This window comes from Triplophysa rosa, linkage group LG1, assembly GCF_024868665.1.
Source record: "Triplophysa rosa linkage group LG1, Trosa_1v2, whole genome shotgun sequence".
Classification (NCBI taxonomy): Eukaryota; Metazoa; Chordata; class Actinopteri; order Cypriniformes; family Nemacheilidae; genus Triplophysa; species Triplophysa rosa.
In genome coordinates, this window is record NC_079890.1 from 31526373 (window position 1) to 31552142 (window position 25770).

At 38.6% G+C, this 25770-nt stretch overlaps 1 protein-coding gene across 1 annotated transcript in view; it reads left to right on the top strand.

Moving 5' to 3' along the window:
• The first annotated feature begins 3284 nt into the window (after positions 1-3284).
• plcb3 (phospholipase C, beta 3 (phosphatidylinositol-specific)) overlaps positions 3285-25770 on the top strand; it is a 52872-nt gene continuing 30386 nt past the window's right edge. The window contains exons 1-2 of the mRNA XM_057330146.1: positions 3285-3734; positions 12647-12727. Coding sequence (XP_057186129.1) covers positions 3636-3734; positions 12647-12727 — 180 coding nt within the window. The 5' untranslated portion in view covers positions 3285-3635. The remainder of the gene's footprint in view (positions 3735-12646; positions 12728-25770) is intronic.

Sequence of the window (25770 nt, forward strand, 5' to 3'; positions counted from 1 at the left end):
GCAGACTGGGACAGTCTTATATGCATTCATGCAGTCGGACCTTACACATGTCCAAATATTTCAACATGTCAAGACATTGTTGGGGACCTACAGTTCTGCAAATAATGTGAATTGTGTGCTATCAAGTGATACATGTGCAAATATAAATGTTAAATGTAGAGGAGATGTGTATTTTTGTATTCTTGGTCTACTGTGGTCCATAATTAGCATTTTATGATTCATGGGTGATGTGCAAAGGTTACATATATATATATGTATGTATTTTATTTGTGACCTGATCATTGTGTGAACTGTCATGCACTAATATCTTAAGACTTGGGGATAAGGGATAGTTCACCTAGAAATTAAAATTCTTTCATCATTTACTCACCATCATTCCAAACCTGTATAACTTTATTCTGCAGCACACAAAAAAAGATACATTGTACTGAAAACCACTGAAACTTTTCTTTTTGTGTTCCACAGAAGAGTCATATACAGGTTTTAAACAACATATGGGTGAATAAATGATGACCAAAGTTTCAGTTTGGGGTGGACCAAAGGATACAATCCAATTGATAAAACACTATAAATTGTCAGATCCTTGCCCGGTTACAGATTATTTTAGTGTTTAAAATCTGCTTCCTTGTGGAATAAAATGTTTATTATTTTCACTACATTAAGAAATTCCAAACCAAACTCAGAGTAAGTATTTGGTTTGAATTAACAAAGCCATTCCTGTCAGTGGACTTTCTGCTACTGCTGCCACCTGGCTGAAGCGACAGAAGCGTAAACAACATTGTCAGGAGGGTGCATTTTGTGAATTCAAAATGTATTATATAAGCAGTAACTTATAAGAACAGTAAGTGTGACAAATATCTACAAAGGAACCTGGAGTGCAAGGACGCCTGCTGTGAGAAGTGAAGAAAAACAAAAGCGCCCTTGGATGAAAGATTAATTTGATTAGAGCACAGCTGTGGCCATTGACAGAAACTGACGGAATGATCAGGAAACAGCATTAATAACACAGCTGCAGTTATAAAGCTTCTGCAAAGGCTATTGAGAACTGATTTGTGGCCAAGTCAAATCATATTTGTTTGCATGCCAATTACATTTTATTAATATAATGTAATATAATAAATATCCCCTGTTCCTTTTTTTATTAATATATGTGAGATATACTGTATCTTGACATAATATAGGCCTACTCTTTTTCGTTTGATCAATCCTAGTTCTTTTAAGGTAATGATGAGCTAGCACCACTAGATGGCAACAGTGGATCGTTGGCCTGCAAATAAGACCTTGAGCTAGTGCTGCCTGTAGTTTTAACAAAGAAGCCTTTGAAGAGGTTACAGAGCTCAGCTTTTGGCAAAAAATCTGCTATCTAAAAAGAAATGTGATTGGGCTTTGCTGCTGCTGTTGACTGTGTCAGTGATTTCACATTAGGTAAAGAACTAGGGAGACACACAGACCCAAAGAACTGTCTATAAAGTTCAGATGAAATCTTTAAATAGCGTATTTTAATCAAATGTGTTATTTTTAAAGGTTGTATGTGTATGTTAACATGTGTCTGTGTGCTGAAATACAATGTGTCTTTGTGACTGCTTGGCTTTCGTTCAGAAATAGTCTCTCTGATTAGAGTGACTTGGAGAGAGACCTCTCTGTTATCTCAGTTTCAGTCTCTCCTCTCCTAGCCCTAAAATTCTCATTTCTCACTCTTGCAGTGGTTATTTTTCTCCATCACCCTTTTGTTCTAGCCTTGCCAAAGCAATGTGCCCTCCTGAGTCCACAAATCTCATTCTTCACAGTTACAGCTGTAAGACACATTCAGAGCACAGAATGAGAGGCCCAGCTGGGCTTGACATTGAAAGTGTGTGCGTGTGTGTCCCAAAAAGTAATAAAAGTTCTGAACATTTGCAAGGTGTACTGTCGAAGGGTCACTCACTGCATTACCACCCTCGTGCTTTTCTTTTTGCCCCAGGAGAAAGCTGTATATTTAGATCTGGGAACAGGGCTGGCCTTAGACATGGGCACCTAAACATCTGTCTTGCCAACCCAATGAGAATAAAAACATAAATAACAACAGCGGCTTTAGTTTATCACAGAGAAGCATGCTACAGGTGGAAGCAAAATACTGTGCAAAGGAATTTTAGGCACACTGCACGCTTGCTTTGAGTTTATTATAAACAGCATTTAAAATTAATTGTGCAGTAAAATCATATTGATTTTTAACAAACTATTATTATTAAAGCTATTATTTGCTTGCAATATATGGCCTAGATTTTAACCTATTAAATCCTGCATGTATTGCACTCGTATATTGCCGTGTTTGTTGAATTCCAACAAAAGTAAACCTGCAAGAGTGACAAAGCACCCAACAGCAATATGAAAGACTGAGAGCATGATAATCAAAGATCAGGGTTATTTTATAAAACATTATTTTTCACTCTTTCTAATACATGTACAAACATTAGTTTTGTGTTGTTTAAACTAAATATGAACCTTTTTTTGCAACGTTTCAGTTTTAAAAACGCAGATCATCTTTTTTATTGTTTTGACATGTTTTCTCCAGTTCATTATCTGCAAATAAAGGCAAATAAAACGAAGAAATTTTGTCAGAAGTTCACAAAAATAAACAAAAACGATAATTTTCCCCAAACACATTCTTATTAGCAAAAAGGAAAATAGGTATGCAATGGGCTATATGTGTGGTTGGGGTGTATGCCCACCTAGGATATCTGCTAGCCCACCCTTCTGCCCCTGGCGGGAACCTGGCCTATCTGGGAAGAGAACACCTGCTCAGGAATGAGGGGAAACAGGGCCAGTATTGCTGGGTGCTGACAAGCTGGACATTCCAGCACTGCATGTAGCACAAAGACGGGGTCAAAAAGACCCATTCCATCTGAATACATGTATTACAAAACATTTTACTAATTATTTAAATTCATTAAATATCCCTATAATTGACTCTTGTTGACGTTTATATAACCTTTCAGAAAAAAAACTTTGGTTCAACCGGTGATCCATTTTGTACACTCTTACAATAAAAATGATGCATAGCCTACAATAAATTCCTTATATGATGAAACTTCAATTATTTTATAACCTAAATAAGCTACAACATTATGCAAAATCAGTTTGAAAGACGTTGCCTGTCATTTCTCAAAGAATGGAAAACATACAAAGAAAAAAGAGAATAATAAAACACACCCTCGTCTGTTCGATTTATTCTTCACTTCCTTATTCCCTCCTTCTTTCTCTCTCCTGCCCTGTCCTTCTCGCACTCCCTCTCTCCCATTTATTTCAGAGAAAACATGAAGGAAAAGAGGAGTGAGTTCCAGCAGCGGGGACCAAAGTCAACTGGAAGTTTCTCATGAGCTGGGATCTCATCATTATAGAGCGGATGGAAGAACAGGAAGGAACATATCAATTCAAGTCCACGATAAGAGACTAAACGAATAAACAATCGCGAAAGTCATTAACTGCCCTCGTGAATGTGTGACAGTCGGGTTTGCGTGTGTTGAGCCAGCCGGGTCTCGAGGCTTCGGGTCGGGCTCCGGTGCTTCTGACCGTCTCATTAAAGGATCCGGTGGCCACTGAAGGTCAGAGACTTCAAGCCGAGAGCAGAGGCGTCGCCACCAGTCGATTCGGCAGTCATGGCCGGGGCGAAACCGGGAGTACACGCTTTACAGCTGAAACCGGTGTCGGTCCCTGAAGATCTTAAAAAGGGGAGTAAGTTTATCAAATGGGACGAGGTAAGAAGATCGCGCTCGCGTGTGTCTGGAGAGCGTGTTTAAGATTTTATTTGGCGTGATAGTCGGCTTGTGTTACATGTTGAAGTAATTTAGGGTAACATCTGACACCCGATAGATCATAAACACTCTTTCAGTAGATCTCGGACGCAGTTGAGTAGTTGAACTCCGAAAACAAGAAAGTTTGCTGTTTGGTTTCATAGCGGTGTTTAAATGAAACAACTTTTAAGTTGTCCCGATTGTTGTTTTGTACTAAAAACGCGTTAAACACGAATTTAAGCGTATGCTACAGTGTGAGAGCACAAAACGCACGAGAGCCTGTCCCTTGCGGAGTTGCGTTTAATGCCAGCATGAGTCCATATGTTTACAGAAAATCACCATCTCATCTGAATTCTTCCGCGTAGTTGCGCTCCTGGCAACAAGGCCTGTGTACGTATCGTGTTTCAAATCTCGCATTGGATAGCCATCACAGTAGTGATTATGTCGAAGGATTATGGGTAGAAAATCTCTTTTTCATTATTATTTGATCAAGTCTCGAGTTCCCCACTGCTCCTTACTAGAATTTAAAGAGGCAACACCTCATTATGGATTGAGTAAGAGAAAGTGGGCCTGTAGGACTCCATGCACGCGATGTCTCAATACATTAATAATTAACCAAAGCAGGCTATAAATTTTGAGTGGTTTGTGTCGTGTCAGGTCTACTTACACATCCTGAAGATGTTTGTGTTCCCTTACGAAAATTGACCGTGGTATCACTGTAGTAACCACACATTTACCATGTGATTATATAACTATATCATATAATTATTATATAGAACTAAATAACTATTTGGCAGTGGTACAAAATATGGTAATCAATCAGACAAAAATGGTTATGTCACATAGGCCTACTGTAATAAAACCAGGTTTAATTGGCTATGGGTGCTACTGTCACAAACTGTCAATATTGTTGTTTATCAAAAACACTCTAATTTTGAGTGTGTTTGTATGCTGACCGATGGTGTGTCTTTAAAGGCATCAATAAATAAATAAATAACTAGCTCTATTTAACTTTAAAGGGATTTATGTCTTCTGTTAATGAAATGGCGTCAGTTGACGTTACAGTTTGTAGAAGAGCAAAACAGTGTTTTCCCTTTGTACCTTCAGAATGAAAAGTGCATGGTGTTTGTGATGTCAGTGCATTCGGAAAGGTCTTTAAATAACACTTATGTAGATGAAAGCTTTCAAGCTGTGCAAGCAAAACTCACAATACATATAATTATGTCATGTTAAGGGTCGGCCGTGAGGTGACTTTGTGACGTTGGAGCTTTTCTGTTATGTAAAATAATAACAATTGATCATATTTTCTCTTTTGTGGTCTCGTGTCACAACTATGTGTCTGTTTTCCTGATGGCTTGCACTGAAGAAATGAAACAGGCAAAAAGGCGTAGTTTTGACATCCACTCAGTGCTGAATGCCAGACATCAATAGAAGAGGTCGATTGGTCTCCTCTCTTCATGTCTCCATCTTTACCCCCCTCCTGTTTATGTACCGATAACCTCTCTTTAAACAAAGCTTTATGTGTTGTTGTACGATCTATAACGCATTACCCTGGTCTCAAAATGAACCTGTGTGAGCTGTGTAATGACTGTAAATTGTGATGCTTCAAAGCGCCTAGCAAGAGTCAGCGAGACAGTTCCCAAAACTCCACTTGAATCCTGATTGATCTTTGACTCCAATAAACGTAATCCCCTCCATTAAGACCATGCTCACTCTGGTTAGGGACATGCTGCAGCTAAATACAGTCGTCCTTTCTTTTTCTGATAGCATGGTAGCATTCTGTACACAGAGTCTGGTTATTTATGATAATATGATATTGAAAAATTTGGTTAGTGACAAGTGCGCTTTCAGTCTGCATAATATGTACAGACACAAACAGATAGTTTGGCTTTTAATTCAATTATTGTTTTTTTTATTTAGTGCATCTAAAAAATGGGGGGGGGGGGCTTTACAAATGATAAATTTAAGCTTTCCTGTGGCTCAGTGATTAGAGCATGCACTAGCAATGCCAAGGTCATGGGTTCGATCGCAGGGCATTACACATAGTCAGAAACTAAATGTATAATACAGTGCAATGTAAGTCGCTTTGGATAAAAGCGTCTGCCAAATGCATAAATGTAAATTTAAACACAAACAGTAGAGACGTAGAACAAAAAATTAAAAAAGGAAAAAATAATATGTACATATAATATGTAATATAATATATAGTATGTGTAGACACATATTAATATGAAATTATTGTGTGTGTGTGTGCGTGCGTGCGTGCGTGCGTGCGTGCGTGCGTGTGTTTATTGCTCTTCGAGAATGTAAAACAAGATTTGAACATTTTTTACATATTTTTCATAAACAGATTCAAGAAGCAAACAGTATGTGTTTTGTTTTTGTCTGTATTTCATAGACACCATGCTAATTAATGTGATTCACTTCTGCACTCAATTCAGATGTTACTCCTAAACTTTGCCATGTGTCCTCGAGTAACATTTGTAAAGATTAATAGTCAAGCCCCTGGTTGTACTTTGGTGAAGACATCATACTGATTCCCTCGAGCCCATTAGCCAGCCCTGAGCTTTGACTTACAATTTATCCTTACATCGTACACCGGACGCGACAGGCACGACAAGACATGACAACCTGCTTGCCGCGCCGCATCCAGTGTGGACAAAATCTAAAATTATAATGGGTTCTAATGTCTTTGTCGTGTCGCGTCCGGTGTACTAGACACGGTGTTAAAGTTCTGCTTAATGGAGGTCTTGGGTGTCTGCCGTGCAAGTGACCACAGATGGTCACTATGGGATTCATTTGTAGCCTTGGGTGAGATTAATTCATACACACGACTCGATAGAATGACAGATATTCTGAGAGTGAATAAAAGTAGTCGTCTCTCTTGCATAACTATTGTGCGAGCCAGAATATAAATGTTGTTCTTCAAACCCCGTAAGGATGGTTTGGAATGAACATGCCCTCTGTCTAAACAAACCGATTTGAGAGAAGATTCACAGGGACTAGAGTAGTCGTCTCTTTCTTTCTCTCTCTCTCTCTCTCTCTGTCATTCTCTGAGGGAATTCCAAAGGAAGTGTTTAGGGTTATGATTAAGCGTGTGAACTACAAAACAACGATGTGAATATTTCTCTCAATGGCTCAGGAGATCAGCGTTGACTGGTGTGAGAAAAAGATCGGCTGGTGTAGAAGGCCGAGTGAAAAACTAGGCATGGGCAACTGTGCGTGAGAGGAGAGAGGTTTCACACACAGGCCAAACAAGGAGATAGCACGTGGAGAAAAATACTGAGAAGTTGCGCCAGGGACGCTGAAGCATGAAGGGACTATGTTGGGAGTGAGGAGAAAATCACAGGAAACCGAAAAGACAGAAAAACTGACAAACCAAGAGTCTGCGGCTTTTTCTGACAGCATTGGCTCCTTGTTCTTATGCTAACTGTTCTGTTTACCAGATTTGTGTGTGTCTAGAATTCTCATATGGAAATGTGTCTCAAGGTGCATATTGTTTTGACTATATTTATTCTGATGTAAGTGGTGTGTTTTGATTTTGTGTACTTCAGACCTTATTTGACTTTGATGAAGGAGGGAGTTTTGCATGTTTGGTCATGTCTGGTGTGCATGTGTACAGTACACAAGAGTACGGCGCTGATTAACTGTGTGTGTTTGTGTACAAAGACATATCAATTCTGCAAAAATCTGGAAGCACAGATTCGGTCAGGGCTTGTTCATGATACCTGTATGGCTTGTGGAAAAGAGTGTAGCTATTAGTTTTGCGATTCAATCTGACTTATGTTTTTTTACTATTTTTACCAGGCGAAAGATAAACCCAGCAAAAAATCCCTTGCTTCCATTGAGAGGACCAGAAAATACTGGAGGATATCCTAGCAACTGTTTAAAAACATGCTAAAACCACTCTGACCACCTTTAGCGCATAGCGTTTCCCACTTGTCCCAAGTCATTAATTCCCTCCGTATGTTTTTCATTTAGATTTATGTTTGTCCTCCAGCCAAACCTATCACATACTCGTGACTTTCACAAACGCCAAATATACGTGTGAGAAAGGAAGAAATGTGGCTGTTCAGTGTTTGTCATAAGCCCACACACCAACAGAACACATGTGCGTTCACACACGCACGCACAACAGAAGTGGTTGATGTGGTTTGCAAAACTCGACCACCCTCATACCATGTTACCCGTCAACTGTCAACACAGCAATTTAGTTTAGTGTCAAAAAACTATTCGGTGATTTGGGAAACATGTGGCAACGAAGGACAAAGCAGGTTTTGCATTCAGCTTGTGTGTGCCGATTCGCAAGTGTTGTCTGTGAAGTTTCCTGGAAATGACTGTGTGGGAAACACTCATTCAGGTGTCCCTCCGCAACTGTACCGGTTTTGTTGACTCTTGCCATGCTGCTAATGGAGTCTCACCTCGCTGAGAAACAAGCGCCGGCACGCTTTCAGTATAAGGAGAAGACAGAAGAGAACATAAGGGAAGGAGATGTCAGTGGGCACTTAAGCTGCATGTCTACTGATGACCCACAGTTCACATATGGGTGTGTTTGACCTCTGCTCACTCCCTCCAGCCCTTCCTCTCCTTGTGTTTTGCCCTCTCGTTCAGGAAGGAGACCTTTGTGTATGTGATTTAGAACCTTCTGAAAGGTTGCTGTTAATCAGGCTGGTATCGGTAGATAATCAGAAAATGTTTTGTTGTTTCAAAATATTTTATTATTGCACTGCTGTCTGTTGTTTCCTCTATTCACTATTAATCATGTTTAATTGAATACGCTGCTTAATATGAAAGGATCCAGCAGTGTTGCAAGAGAAGCACATGTTCTTGAAATGAATATGAGATCATTAAAGTTGCATAAATTAGTTTCTGTTGAAAAAGTTTTTGTAGAAGTAAAAATCTATTTTGAGACGGTATAGCATTATACAGTACACATATAGCATGTAGTGTTTAACATTAAGAATAGACCCCTTGGCCCTGGGTCATTATAAGAGCATTTCAGGTCAGTTGAATTGTGGCTTGCCCTTTGGGGCTATCGTTGTCTTGTCACGTAAAATCTTAAGTATGTTAACTTTGTGCTGTTTTCATCCCTTGCAGACTTAAACATGTAACTTTAATGTATTGAAATTGCAATATTGCTGATTTCTGTTTGTTACATTGTAAAAAAATTACAATAGTTAGATTTTTAAATTACAGACCAGTTACTGATGTTTTGCATTGCATGCAGTTATTTAGCAGCAGTGTATTTATGAATGTAGCTAGATAGATGTATATAACATATGAAGAGTCTTGAGAAAAGTTCAATTTTACTAATAAAAATGCAACATTTATGTAAAAATTTCCCAGTATATATAAAAGATAATGTTACTTTTTTTTGGTGGGGACAACGAAAATGTTAAAGGGATAGTTCACACAAAAATGAAAATTCCTCGCTCTCTAGTTGTTCCACACCTGTATAAATGTCCTTGTTTGGCTGCATACAGAGAAAGATCTTTTAACGAATGCTTGTAACCAAACAGTTCTTGGCCACCATTGACAACCATAGTAGGAAAAATGACAATGGTAGTCAAAAGTGCCCCAGAACTGCTGAGTAAATGATGACAGAATTATTTATTTTGGGGTGAACTATCCCTTTAACTAGGCCTGGTCCACCCAGCAATATAACAATCCTTATTCTTCGCAAAACTACTTCACATCAACTTTTCTTGCGAGCATGCTCATAACCTGCACTTTTGCTCAGGAAAACAGTTCTGGAAGTATGAAAAGTAAAATAAGCTGCATGTTGACAAAATGGCACAAATGAAAGCAAGAATATTTAGATTGTAGTAAGCCAAAACACAGATTCAGTGGTCATATCCAGAGTCACATGGACCGAAAAAGTTTATTTTATTCACTTTTTTCTGCATTCCTAGACTTTAAGGTGGTAAAGCCCATCTTGATGTAGTTTGTGTGTGCATTATGTAATGCCTGTAAAAGCATGCGAGTACTGCAAGCCAAATATACTCGAATGCCAAGAGAACTGGCCACTCATGCACTGAAATAGCAGACATTGTTAATGCATTGGCTGTTTGTGTGTCTCTTTTTGAGAGAGTCAGAAGTGTCTTGAGTCTTAATTCAGCATTTTCACAAATGTGAAGTGTGTAATGGAACTTACTAGATATAACTGTGTGTTCATGTGTCAGCGGGAGTCAAAGAAGCTTGATAGTTTTTATAGGCCTGACCTGTACACACACGCAGACACACATACACACACACGCGCGCACGCACACACACTAATGAGACCCTTACAGGGTGAAGGTCACTTCACTCCCCCCCCACACAAAAACAAACATACACACATTTACTGTAGGTTAATGGGTTCATGAAAGAAAATGTACCTTAATCTAATTAACTGTTGAGTTCTCTATGGAATGTAGATGTTTTGTATGGCTACGTTGAAATAAATATAGACCACTTCGGAAAACGTAAACAACGCTGGTCCAGAAGAACTTCCTGTTTCAATTTTTTTACATTACATGACAGTTTAAATAAAATGCAACCAACAGAACATTTATAACTGAATCGGAATGTCAAAGACACATCTTTAAAGATCGTGTATCACAGGCAGTTTCTGCCAATCTCATATTCATCTTGAGTGCCTATACAGTAATATTGCATAAATAGTATCTTCGAAGAGATATTTATTTTGATCAAGTTTATAAAAGAGAGATACAGCTGTATGATTATTTCCGGAAAAACACGAGCTGCTAGAGGTGGGACTAGTGGGGAGAGTGGGATGGAACGACAGCACGAGCAAGCAACACATCTAGGGATGGGTATCGTTAAGATTTTAACGGTATTACTACTCTTATCGATACTGCTTATCGGTCCAGTACTTTAACGGTATTCTTATCGGTACTGTTTGATATAAAAAGAAACAAATTAGGAACAGAATTAACATTGCTTTATTTGAATTAACATAATTAACAATAAATAAATCATTCAAAATAAATAAAATAAACAATTTACAACCAAAAATTCTTCTTTTTCATAAGTTCTTCCTTAATCCTTATCCTTATCGACTCCTCGTCATATTTTTTTTCTAAAGGGTATTTGAATTTTACTCTAAATAGTTATGTATTTGTTTATATATAACTTTGTTTATTTTGTGTATTCTGCACTGAATTATTTTAGTTCTCAGTGTAATAATAAATGATTACACATATAGGCTGATTATTTTTTTTAAGTAGTTAACTAAAAGAAAATGGATTAAATGTGTAATTTCCTTTCACCCGGAATTAGCATAGTTTTAATGTAAGGTTATGGAAACCAGTTAGATCGAATTTACAGTTGTTTTAAATAGGGTGAATGGCATTAGCACATATTATATAAAGAATGTCAGAGTTCAAGTAACATCTGTTAACATTCAGCATACATACCTGACGTAGATGGGGCATAAGTAAGGGCTAAGCAGTCAAAAACAGTGCATCTCTCTGTCTGTACATGATGCACTTTTGACAGGTGCTTTGACAGATTACTTTTCCTCCTTTTAATTTTATATTATATAAGTGCACCTGAAGTCACTATGTGGCACACAAATGTTTTTGAATAAAGCTTTTTTAGCTTTCGTCTTGCAACACTGTTTTGTTTAGGCAAACATAAAAAGCAGTGAGCATGCAAATGATTTGATTGTGTTTTATGACAACCGTGACAGTTACCGTGTACCGGTGTGCCTGTGTATATACCTCCTGACACTGGGTGGAGTTTTTACAGAGAAATTGTAAAGTAAATCTGTGCGTGCAGATTATTTTAATCATTTGCAAACACTCCACAAGACTGTGTCTATAGACTAGCAGCCGCATGTCACTTTATCCTCTCTAAACCTACGTATGAGATTAGCTCTTAACCGGTTGTCTAAACAGATCAGATTAAGTGTTAGGTAGGTGAATTTGAATTAGTGTCTAGTGATATGTGTACTTTAAAGATCTAGAACAAAGACATTTTAATAAAAATAAAAGCTCATTGGCTTTTTTGCTCTTAGGTGTGCCACCTGAAACAGGTGTCCATGGTGTCTAGTACCTTCTCTAAAATTTAGATTTCATTTTCATTTAAATTTTATGAAAATGTAATTACTTTTTAATGGTTGATCAGTAGGCTGTTGTCGTTTTTGTGGCATACAGCCTTCAACAGCATAATGTTCTTGTTATAAACAGGACTTTGTGGCACATGCAGCTAGCTATTCCGGTTTTTCATGCCTACAACATGCATGCAAAGTACCTACTCTACACATAATAGTCATACTGTAGAAATATTGCGGTTAGTTTACGGTTGCAATTGATGATTCTTATAATATACAGCCATTAAATGTTTTAGAAAGCCTTGTTCTGTGGCTTATCTGCAATATTATCTCTCTATCTCTCTGGGTCTTGAGGTTTTGGTTTCAGTCATTACATTAATTTCTAAATCCCACTATCCCCCAGGACCGTCCACCCATTCCAAGCAAATATCATTTATCTGACTTACTTTCATGTCCTTATGTCAGTGTTTTGACTTCCACTCTGCTTATTATTGGATGTATGTATGTACAATAATCACTAACATAACATGTCCAGTAGTGTCAGCTTCTGATGTCATCATGTTGCCATGGTTTCAGGTTAAATCAACTAAATGAGCTGAATTATGTAGTTAATGTTCTAAAAGTCATTGTTTCTCAGAGGTTAAGCTTCATTAGAGCTGTTTCAAGTCGCAAATGTAGGGAAATGTTATGCAAATCATTTAGTGAATGATCTTGTTTTCAAAACATTCTCCACCAAAATGTTGCACAGATATTGTTTGTTAAACTGTATGGATTACTTGAATGCACACTGACACTTTTTTTTATTTGTTTGTGTGTTTAGGATAACAGTGTACTCACCCTTGTCACCCTTAAAGTGGACTCCGATGGATTCTTCCTGTACTGGTCCGAAGGGACCAAAATGGTCAGTGCTTCCTCTTTTTACATGTCTCCTTATTTACGAGCCATTGCTTGCAAATTCAATACATATACTGTGTACATAAAACTGAACAACCAGTGTTTAATAAAGTAAGGTATTGTCACTTGTGTCTTTCTGTCTTTAAACTTGCATGATGTTTCGGATGCCATCATGTCCTTGATTAGGTGGACTTTAAAAGATGGACCTCATCCACTTTTTGACTTGGCCAAGAAAGCAGCCACCAAGAACACCCTACACTCTTAAAAAATAAAGGTGCTTCATGATGCCATAGAAGAACCTTTAATATCTGATTTTTGTTTCACAAAAGGTTCTTCAGATTCTAAAAAAGTTGAGAAAGAGATGGTTCTTTAAAAACCCCTTTGGCTGAATGGTTGTTTGTGAAACCAAAAATGGTTCACTATATCATCACTGTGAAGAACCTTTTAAGCACCTTTATTTTTAAGAGTGTATCAACTAGGGCTGGGCGATATGTCGATTTTTAAGATATATCGATATATTTTTCAACGCGATGCGGGATTAGACAATATCGTTAATATCGATATGGGGTGTGTTTAACTTGAAGCGGCTCTGTGGTGTCTGACATGCGCGGCACCCATGCGCAGAGTGAGCAGAGCACTCTCGCTCTGCGCGCGAACTGGACGACCCCCTCAATTTACATGTTTTTAAGAAGTGGTGTGCAGCTGTATGCAGGGTTTTTCCTGCATAGAGAAATTGTCGTGTCAAATGTCGTGCCGCCTCAGGCTCTCGCAAAAATTATGTTGTGAGTCTTCACAAGAAATGCTGCGTGCATTTAACAGACTGTCATTTGTAACTGCAGTTGCGACATTACGCCACAGTGGCGGCGCTGTTTCGTTATATCAGCACACTGAGGCGCTAAAAAGAGTTGCAGAACAAGAGCCATCCTGTGTTTCACGGCTGTTTGTTTTGCATCCAAGTACGTTTAATTTCTTGAAATTTCTTAAATTAACATGACGTACATCATTGTAATGTCTTTAGCTGTGCAATTGGATCGTTGAATCAGCGTATACTGTACACAGCGAGTTCGCCAGTATGAACGCACATTGCGTTTAGAACGACTCGCACATGAATGACTCATTTGAACCGATTCATTTAAACTATTGAACTTTTCAGTCACTAGCGAATATAAGAGATCATTGAATCATTTAAAGTGAACCACAGAGAATGCAAGATGTGAATGAGCTTTGATCATTTAGTAAGACTGGTTAATTCAGTTGGCTATTGTGGGCTGAAAAGTTAGTTGAAAATGATAAAAAGGCGTTATTTGATAAAAAAAAAAACATTTCTGTTTGGTTGAATAAAAGTAATGTTTTATATAACTTAATAATTGTCATTTTCACCTAATTCTATTAGAACTTTTAATAGGTCAAAGTCACTTTGGTTAAGCCACTTAAAGGTACGGTAGGCCTACATGTGTGTGTACAAGATCAGGATGGCACCACCTCCGCCTCATTTTGAGCCAGGAAAAACCTTGTGTATGTTTTCAAATAGGGAAAAAACCCTGTCATTGAATTTCTTTTCACAAGCCATTTTAATATAGGTGATTGTGACATCTCACATGAGGCTTTGACTTGCTAGTAAACATTTATTCCACTTTGTAGAAAATATAGATATACATATCGGATATCGCCGTTCATAAAAAAAATACAGAGATATGAATTTTGGTCAATATCGCCCAGCCCTAGTATCAACCACATAGCAATGTGCTAACCACTCAGAACACCTTAACAATTGGATTACAATACCCTGTCAGCCTCGCTCTTTACCCCCAGGATTGTTTTTGTTTAATGCTACTGGGGTTTTCATCAGTACAAATCTATTTAGCTGCCCTGCCATTTCTTTAACATCTATTGTCATTCGCTCCTGCTTCCTGTCCCCCTGCCACCCTCCCGTACAATGAGGGCCACTTGCTTATCATGTGAGCGCCGATGAATCGAATCAAATTTTAGCCTGTGAAATTCAATCAAGGCATGCAGCCATTCTCTCATTCTCTTCAGCGATCAGATACGACGTTCACTCTCATCTCTCTTCTTATGATCGCCGTGGCATGTGTGGTATGAAGGACTCAAGCTGGTTCCAGCAAAGTTAGAAAAGGGACTTTCTGCGGTCCGAGACATGCGTATTTGTGTGTCTGTCAGTCTCGCTTAAACATAGCAGCAAATTCACGTCATTTGCCAAGACAAATTATTTACAAGCCATGCGCTTTATTTGGAGAATACTGCATGCATAAGGGTGCATGTGCAGTTACTTCATAAACAACAGACAGCGAGTAGCCGGGAGTAATTTCTTTTCAGTGGCATATTTGAGACGACAAAGAAGTTGCCTGCACGTGTGTGCGAGAGCGTGTTGCAATACAGTATTAGGACACTAGGCCAGCCTTTGCCGCAGGAAATGCTGTAACCTTGTTTGGCATAGGCAGTATTGGCCCTAGGGAGCCCATCCTCTCCGTTTAGAAGTAAAGAGGCCATCTCGTCTCTTCAGTAACTTACTCGCACATTTATATTTAATGATGCTATTTAATGATGCCATTATCAAACACGCCATTATTTCTCCTTCTAAGTATTAAAAGATTGTTAAAAGTCAGCCACACTTCCACGAATCCAGTTTGTCATTATCTGTACCTGTTTTTTTAGAGTTCATTTGGGTGTGAATTTGGCTGATATACAAGTCTTTCTAGAAGGCATGAACTGCATAACTGCATAAAACAGGTTTAGCGTTCAGGAAAACACACCCTTGTACTACTGTCAGAACTAACTCTATTCTAACTCTGCTGCCTACTTAACGGACAGGGCAGGTTTGCATGTGTGTTTCTCACAATGCCCCCCTGTTATACTGTATACAGCGTTTGTGGGTGTATCGGTATGCGTGTCCTATTTTCAAGGCAAAACTAGTATCTGGTTACTGGATCCCACATGCAGCCTTCAGCCATACTGATGGAGAAATGAATAGCAATGCAGTTTCTGTTATGGGATCAAAAGTTTTTTTAGAGCAAGCCACATAGGTAAGATATCTTCTGCACAATGAGAAAAGTTATATCGGACAGAAACAAAGCTTTATCGACTGCTTCACGGATATGTGCAGTACACTTGAGGCACTTTAATTTCCCCAAGGGCAAAGTCATTTCACAGGAAAGAAAGTAAAAAATAACTTTGTCTGTGTGAACGTGTGTCTGGTCTGCTTCCTTATAGACTACAACACTAGTTGGCATTTTGTGTGCTTGTGTGTATGCTTGTTGAAATGAAAGTCTTCCGTAACACATGAGGCATGTTGTGTAATCTAACCTGTGCTAGCAAGACAGGATTCCTTTTTACGAGAAAGCAAGTGTATTGTAACACCCTGTATTTTAAGCATGCAAGGCCAGTCTAATATGTTTACATTTTTTAGACACGTTATGTAAACCAATATACTCCAGTGGCATGAAAATGCATAAGCATTCTAATAATGTCTAATAGACAGTCTTTATTATTATATGTAAACGTTCTAAAAATGCTGGGTTATTTTTAACCCATGGTTGGGTCAAAGTTATCCAGTTATCCATGGTTTGAAACAACCCAGCATTTTGGGCTGAATGTTTGAGTGAATCGAGTCAATATTGCCTTGGTTATGTTCTTGCTACATTTTTGCAGTCTGACACTTAAATAATTTTATGTTCTTGCTACATTTTTGCAGTCTGACACTTAAATAATTTTATGTTCTTGCTACATTTTTGCAGTCTTGACACTTAAATAATTTTATTACAACAACTTGTTCAGCAGCACTCTACTGTAAATGTATCATTTACATTTAGTCATTTAGCAGGCGCTTTTATCCAAAGCGACTTACAAATGAGGTGAACAACAGAAGCAATTAGAACAACGCAAGGACAGCAATGCATAAGTGCAATAAAACTGGTCTCAGTAAGCCTATCGCAGTATACGAAGCAATGCACCAAAAGAAAGAAAAAGTATAAAAGAAATAGAAGTCTGTGTTAATGGGTCAGGTGTTGGCGGACAAAATGTGTTTTAGGCGATTCTTGAAGATGGCTACAGAAACTGCTGATCTTGTAGCAACAAGATTTTATAAAAAAAGCCACTTTTCAAGGATTTTTCTCTTTTTTTGGGGTGTTTCAAAATGTAGCATGAATGACTGACAAGCTGAAACTTTTAAATATCCACTTTATGATTTGAGTGCCTTTGAGAGCCTTTATAACATAATAACAGAAGCAATTGGATTAGGGAGAAAGTGAGGTGATTTTATCAGCATGCTATCATGACAAAGGCAATTAGCGCTATAGCGTAGCAATGACATTCTGAATTAATGACTTTACCCAAACCGCCAAAAGAAAGTACTCTTATCATAAACCAAAGCCATTATGAGGAATCAATAATAGATTAGCACTGACATTAAAAAGGTCCATCTGATTGGGTTTTAGTAAATTTGCGGTTCGCTAAATGACGTGGGATTGTGTGCATTGGTTTTGCTACCTCTAATGACAGATTGTGGCGTGCGATCAGAGGGATAGCGGCGCTATTGCATTTGCCATTCCCCAATTAGCACAATTGGTTGGTGATAATGCAGGATGAGGTCTCCATCTGCACTGGGGCTAATGGTTAATGATGGGGCGCTGAGACTGCATTAGCCTCTCTGCTCTGGTTTACGTAGACACATTTTGCCTTCTCTCACCCTCTCCACATGTCTGCTTTCACTCCTCGGTCGTCATTCTCCTATAGCTCGCTCTCTTTCATAATTCTTCTCCTGTGCTTTTCTTGGTCTCCTTTAGCTCCCTCATGTTCTGTCACGGACAGCTGGCTGTCATCAGCCAGGAACAGAAAGGCGTCAACTCATCCGTTAATTGTAAACGGAGAGATGACACTTCCTCTCTGTCTCTCTCCGTAATATCTCTTTTCCTCTCGTTCCTTTCACTTCTTTTGGCTTCGTCTCTCCCCCTCTCACTTTCTGCAAGCGTGGGAAAGCGTACAGGAAATCGTTCAGACTGTGAGGGTAGTTTTGAAGCATAACTTGCCCTGTGCCCTGGACCAATAGCGTGCCCTTCGAAAGAATCTCTCTCCCCTTCATCAAATGGGTTGAAGTGGTGAGGTCTGAATAAATGTTCACATGAAGCTCCTTTGTCTTTTATCACATTTGTCCCCTTGTTGCACTTCATCCGTTATCAGTCTTAATACTGGTATTTGGTAAGATAAGGTGTTGATGAGCATACTTGAGACTAGATTTGTGTTCAAATTTGAAATTGACATGGCTAAAACAAATATTATCGTTTGTTGTTAGAAAATGCTGTATTTTCCACATACCGTTCATGTTTGTATCTCCTCTTTGCCCCGCCTCTCTGAAACGCGTGGATGTTTTACAAAGCTCATCGATTTGAAAAGCGAGGTGTGCTATGATTGGCCAGTTAACCAGTGCGTAGTAATTGGTTGAATACTGCAAGCGTGTGACAGAAATGTAACGCCTCTTACCATATTTGGAAAATCAGGTTCCAAAGCAATTGTACTGACAGGTACGCCCACCTTACTTGCGTATACATTTTGGCGGTCTTAGTTAAATCATACCACGAACTGACGTAGATTTGTGGGGGTGTGGTTACACGAGGCATTTCAGGCAGGTCTGGGTGAGCATTCGCTTTTAGATAGAATGCATGCATCTTTTGTTCCGACACTTTAATTTTTGCAATTTTACGTGTCTAATACATGCATGGGCAACTTATAAAATACCAAAGACACAGAAAAACACGTATTCGGGCCATATGACCCCTTTAAAGTGTTACATTATAGCGGTGTTGTGTAACAAGCACTGTTTGTGTTATGAACATGAATTCTATTTCAAACCATGCAGCCTGATAGGAATAGGTGTGCTGTTTGGATGGATATCATTGGTGTCTTCCTCCTGGAATATGCCTTTTATAAGATCATTTGTTTGTGAAAAAATACAATCACTTTAAAACATTTTTATTAAATAAAATGATTTAACTATCTGTAAAATATCTGTTTAAATGTTAAAAATATACAATAAGACACTTTCCTGTAATGCATTTAAAATAAGTGGCCAGCCCTTCCCTTAAAAAAATTAACCATGGTTCAAAACAAAAAAAACATGGTTTTACTACAGTTAAAACAAAACAAACAAACAAAAAAAATGGTTGCTGTAGTAAAACCATGGTTTTGCAAATGGTAATCAATATACCAAAAAACAATGGTTACTACACTTTTACCACAAAAAAATAACATGGTTAATTTTCGTAAGGGTTGTGTTAGATTATACAGCTCCCTACAGTTGCTATTGCAGTAGATTGCGATCAGTTAGGGCTGCAACTAAGGATTATTTCGATAATCGATTAGTTTGACGATTATTTTTTCGATTAATCGGATAAAAATGTAATTACATCTTTCGCTTATAATAAGTAAATCAGATATGGGGAAAGTATACACAACTGAACTCATTAGCCTTCTCCCAAAATGTTGTGAATGTCTCCATAATTAATACACCTGGTGAGTTGATTCATGTGTGTCATATTAGAAGCAACTGACAATAGTCTCTCCCAAACGTGGGAGCGAGGGGAGGGTCGGCCAAGGAAATATTTTTTTTGTGCCATGAAAAGTGAGATATTTGTCATTCAAATGTAGTGAAGTACAGTAAAAAGTAAACAGAAAAAGTAATACTTAAGTACAAATACTCAAAAAGTGTACTTAAGTACAGTACTCAAGTAAATGTACTTAAGTACAGTACTCAAGTAAATGTACTTCGTTACCCACCTCTGAACTAAATAAACCACCAAATCAGGGTATTTAGCCTATTATGTACTTTGCAAAGTGCAAACGCCACAAATTGGGTTTTACTAATATAATGTTTAATTTTGTCATTTAAAACATCTCTCCCCTTTAAAACTGCGCAGCTTGAAGAGATGCATGCAGAACACATCAGACTTTAAAACTGCGCACCTCGCGCTGCACGGAGAGACGCACGCACCGAGAGACACGTCTGACTTTAAAACTGCGCAACATGTGCGGCACGGAGAGACACGTGTGACTTTCAAACTGCGCACCTCGCGCTGCACGGAGAGACGCATTCACCGAGAGACACGTCTGACTTTAAAACTGCGTACCTCGCGCTGCACGGAGAGACACGTGTGACTTTCAAACCGCGCACCTCGCGCTGCACGGAGAGACGCATTCACCGAGAGACACGTCTGACTTTAAAACTGCGCAAGATGTGCCGCACGGAGAGACACGTGTGACTTTAAAACTGCGTACCTCGCGCTGCACGGAGAGACACGTGTGAGTTTCAAACTGCGCACCTCGTGCAGCACGGAGACACAAGTGTGACTTTAAAACTGCGCATCTCGCGCTGCACGAAGAGACAAGTGTGACTTTAAAACTGCGCATCTCGCGCTGCACGAAGAGACGCATCCACGGAGAACCACGTCTGACATTTAAAACTGCGCAGCTCATGCTGCACGGAGAGACACATCTAAAACGGTCATTTTAAAAGGGAAGAAGACGTGCTTGATTTATAACTGCGCAGCTAGCAAGTGACGTCACAGACCAACTAATCGATAATGGAATTCTTTGACAACGAATTTCATTATCGATTATTATCGATTTCATCGATTAGTTGTTGCAGCCCTACGATCAGTGTTTCAAATTTTGGAGTCGGTGGGATTGTTTTCTTCACTTCACATCATATTAGCTGCAAAATCAACAGAACTCTCCTCTGAGACAGAAAATTCAAACCTCTCACAGCTACAGGTCACACAATTACCTGTCTCATCATAATAGACATGCTGTAACATGATGGGACTAAAATAGATAATTATTCAATTTATCACAGATGATGCACAAAACGCAGGAATTCCATCAGGGACATTTTTTAACCTTCACTTCTGAAATTGTTGGCGAGTTGTTGCACTGAAGAAGGGGCCCCAGCTATATTTAGGTACCACTTTATGGTTTCATCAACCATTCTTCAGGGTTCCCACTCTTCTTGAAAGTGCTTGAAAGTATTTGAATTTCTGACATATGAATTCAAGGACTGGAAAGTATTTGAAAACAGACATAGGTACTTGAAAGTACTTAAATTAAACAAACTAAATTTTGTTAGTTGCAGCGCTGTTAAAAATATTGGTTAGTGTTGCCGACGCCAGAACAAAACAATGTTGCTGATCTGGGGGAAAGCGGGAAGAACTTAAAAAAAGAGGCTTTGAGCGGATGAATCGTGATCATGTGCAGTACTGCATAAAACAGTCAGAGGCGTGGAGTTATATAACTCGCTCAATGCCAGAGAAGTGCAAATTCAACGATGCTTGAGCTATAATAAAAATATGGTTTATCAAAGTTAAGATGTGGAGTACACCAGCAGGTTATGCATCAAGCAAAACGGTTAAGATCATCGTATACAGTCGTTGTATTAAACCACTGCTAAATAAGTTTCTTTTCAGCTACGTTCATTTCAAGAATAATTTCATTAGTTATAATTATTCTTGTCAATGAATGTGCCTTAAGAGTTTGAATTGTTTTTAGGATGTTAAGAAACACTGAAATGCTAGCTAGATAGCATTGGTTTAGCGAAAACAAAAACATGCTCCCAGCAGTGTTATCTGTTGTAGTAATGAACTTTTGCTGTGTGTTTGGGCGGAGGTTTGGATATTTGAGCGTGCTGTGTCTGAAGTCGCTCAGTCATTTTTTATCAAGTTCACCATATCAGCAGTGATGGAACGAAATGTTTGAATGCTGGTGTATTCCTGCACGCGTCAGAGATCTGTATCTTTTAGAAACTGCTTTGTACCTAATTTTGAATATAACAGTAATAATAATCATCATACAGTAATATCATATATTTTTATTTACAATTTATTTTATATAATGTCTTGAAACTTTCCAGAGCAATATTTAAGCAGATTGACAGATGACATTGAGCGTACATAGTGCCCTCAGGTCACGTTGATTACTTGTCACATTGAATGCTAAATAAATTGAAAATAAAAATATTCAAATGAAAGGCGAATTCCAAACAGAAGTGAACTCACCTATGTTGTACTACCTTTGAAGGCAGGGCTCTAGACTAACTTTTTGCACTGGTTGCACTGGTGCGCCTAACTTTTTTTCTTAGGTGCACCAGCACAAAAGTTAGGTGCACCCAAATTTTCGACCACATCGCATTTAACACCGCAGTTTTACCAGTTCATTTCTTTTTAAATCGCTGTCCATATAGGCAAAATTAACTTGTAAATGATTAACTAACAATCTGGTCAACATAAAGTTCTTTATTTGAAGCACAATTCTACAAGAAAGGTCACTTACTGAAAAAGTGTTGGTGCTTAAAGTGCTTCACTGAACTGAAACTTAAAACATCTCAAGATAAATGGACCAGGGCTTGACATAACCTGGGAGGTTGATGGCTCCGTGTCAGAGCATTGCTTATGATTTTCGGACGGATCAGGCCTTAACTTAACATTATTCACGAAAAAGTTGTCAATCGTTCTTTTCATCTTCTCTCATCATCGCGCTACATCCACTCTGTTTAACTGACGGGCCTATAGGCTCCTCCCCTCTCTGTTTAACTGACGGGCCTATAGGCTCCTCCCCTCTCTGTCTGACTGCAGCACACGCATTTTCACACGTACACTCCAGAGGTTGCGCTAGACTTTTTTATTGTCCGTCATTTTGACTGACAGGCTCGTAAAAAATCCGTCATAATCTATTATTACCTGTCACTATGGTGCAAGGTGGCGTTAGGTGGTAATTAGTATGTTCGTGACGTCATCACGCTGTACTTGCGTCTCGGAACTTGTTGTATTTTAATACAACTGAATGCCAATAAAGCCGTTGTTGTTTATATTCATCTATATATTTAATGTTTTAATGTTTATGTTCATATGTGATTGATCTGGGAAAACCCAACACATGGTGCAAATTTATATATTACAGTTTTTGATACCAAGCCCTTTCCAAATCAGTTTTATTTTGCTCATACCTGTTGTATGTAACAAAAGTTATGGCTGAGGTCGGCTGAAGCGCTATGATTTTCAGGAACGGAATTTGGAGAAAAACGGGTTTAAAGTTAAGTGATGAAAATAAAAGCACAACAGTCCAGATCACAAGAAAAGTCACTTTAAGTAGTAAAAAACTTACTCTAATAACAATTTAATAAAAAAACATTTCCCAGTGTTGAAGTCTATAAAAATACTGTACAAAACCGTTTGAATAAAACGAAAGTAAGGAAAATGGTGCAGGGCACACTTAAAGAACGAGAGCTCTGCCATTATCACTACACATGGATACTAGCAAACATTACGGATAACAACTAATAAGCAGTGAAGCAAGTTTTACGTTGTTTATCATGTGCATAGTGTCTGGACTTTTGATCATCCCTTGTATGTTTTGCGATCGGATAACTCCCGGTGCTGCAGACAAGGAGCTCTGTCATCTCACGAAAACATTGTATAAAAAAACTTTGCATGCCGTAGTTTACACAGGACTGGCGGGAAATGTGCATTGATACTACTTCATTCTTCATGTTATGTGGTTTACTTTGATAGGCATCCCAGCGCGACATCCGACAGGTTTTCCCAGATCGCATCACATATGTCTAGTCAGTAACAATGACAGGTGAAAACACGCACGTCCCTTCGCGAGCATATCACGCTCTAATGAAGGGAAACGGGGAGTTACAAATTTCCCTCATTGTAATCCGTCAAAATAGCTGACAAACGGACGGACGGCCTTCAGATTTTTCCATCACTGGTAAACATTTTTTGTCAATGACAGAATTTTCGGTTAACGCGACCTCTGGTACACACACTTACAGGAAAATCTGGACCACGGCCAATCCGAGGGGCGGTCCGCCCTTCACTATCTCTGATTGGTTTAGACCACGATATGGGCCTAATGTGTGTCTGTTGTTGAATCACAGGAAGACTTTCAGAGTCGTGGAGACTTTTTTTCTCCCTCGAACAGCTGGTCGCACCGGTGCGACCTCAGATTTTTCTTAGTCGCACCATTGAGAAATCAAGTCGCATGTGCGACCAAATTGGTCGCACTCTAGAGCCCTGATTACGTTATTGTGCTTTTTATTCAAAGAAGCTCCCTTTTGTTTATGTCTTGTCCTCTCCAATACGGCAGCATTGTTGATCCCATAACAGCAACAGGCCAAAGTCTTTAATGCGGTGTCTATTTATGTCTGTGACTGCATGTACCCTTTGTTAACAGACTTCTGAAATGGCCCTTTGTGAAGAGAGAAATCATAAAAAATGGTATCCTTTTCCCAAAGTGCCCGGCGACGGCACAAAAACACAGTTTTAAATTTGACCAAAATGTGCTTGAAAAAGTCCTTGAATTTGGTGTTGATGAAAGTGTGGGAACCCTGATTCTTGAAAGTTCACACTGGGACATTAGTGATGACAAACTAGTTTGTAACTAACTAAATGTGAATGCATGATCTGTTCTTATGAAAACACTCAAGATTGTACAGGTTTATAAGATCTCTGTGAAGTTTACTATAACTGAATAAGCACCCAAGAAATGTGTAAATAGAAGAAAGAAAGGCTGCACATTTCAAGTTCAATCTGCTTATAATGTCTTTAAAGGGATAGTTCACCCAAAAATGAATATTCTGTCATCATTTACTCACCCTCTTGTCATTTCAAACCTACATGACTTTCTTTCTCCTGCAGAACACAAAAGAAGATATTTTGAAGAATGTTGGTAACCGCCATGATATGGTTACCAACATTCTTGAAAAAGTCACACAACAGGTTTGAAATGACAAGAGGGTGAGTAAATGATTGCAGAATTTTCATTTTTGGGTGAATTATCCTTTCAAAGCACCTCTTGTTTTCAGAAAATGTTTTGAAAAGTTTTGTTTGGAAGAGTGGGGGAAGTCACATAATAACTCAAAAGATAAAAACGTGGATGTGAAAAGACAAATAGGCAGTTGTGTGTCTTACTTTTCCAGAGTTGCGGTTTCAAACCACCCAGAGACGCAGGCTGTGGACTGAGAAAAGATAAGAGCAAGTTTTCAAAATGCCTCAGAATAAAACAAAGGCCATTAACGAAACCAAACCACATAACCGCACGGACAGTGAGAGAGTAGGAGAGATAATGGAGGACAGATATATCAGAGCTCCTCAGGGCTGTCCGACCTTGTTCGGTTCGTACCGACTCTAATCTCTCCATTTCGTTATGCATTAATCTGAGTTCAGTGGCTTCCAGTCTTTGTGTTTATTACTACACCATAGTTCATTCATACAGAAAGCAGGTATACTTGGTCAATACTTCTGGTTATTAACGTTTTTTTGTTAAAGAGTAACGTAGCCTAAAGAGATCATCCAGATGATGAATAACTCTGATACAGTGACCTTAAAACATATATGGACACGCTTACAAATGTATGAACGTTAGATGAGAGGCATTTGTGTACGAACAAATTATAGACCTTTTCTCAGAACTAACTCCACGTTGTTTAGACATTTCAATGTCATTTTAGTGGATGTAAGTTTGTTCTACTACTCAAGTTCACTCAGGTTTTATACCAAAATAGAGACCAAAATAGAGACAGTAGATACATATATAGTTTGTCACGTTAAATATGGGCATGTTCCACTAAGTTTAAACCTCAGAAAAGTGTCCTTGTACTTTCTGTACAAAAACCTGTCCTCTTTATCTACTTTAAGCATTCCTCCTGCTCTATCTTTACTCTTCTGTCTTACTTCAGGAACTTGGCAGTGTGATATTACAGATACTAGCTGTTGTAGCAGTCTGGTTGCTCCTTGTTTGTAAGTCGCTGTAGATCAAACTCCTGCTGAATACATTTATAGATGCACATTTAATTATTTTCAAGTTTTAAAGCTATTTTAAATCTGTAATCTGTTACTTTTGCCTACTTTTATCTCTGTTTGAAACATAAATTTGCAGCTTTACATATTTACCATAATGTAGTTTGTTGAATGATGTCAAACTGACATTTCCTGCAAAAATGTGCCTGACAGTTCAACTCATCATTATTTATGATAAGCTTATCAT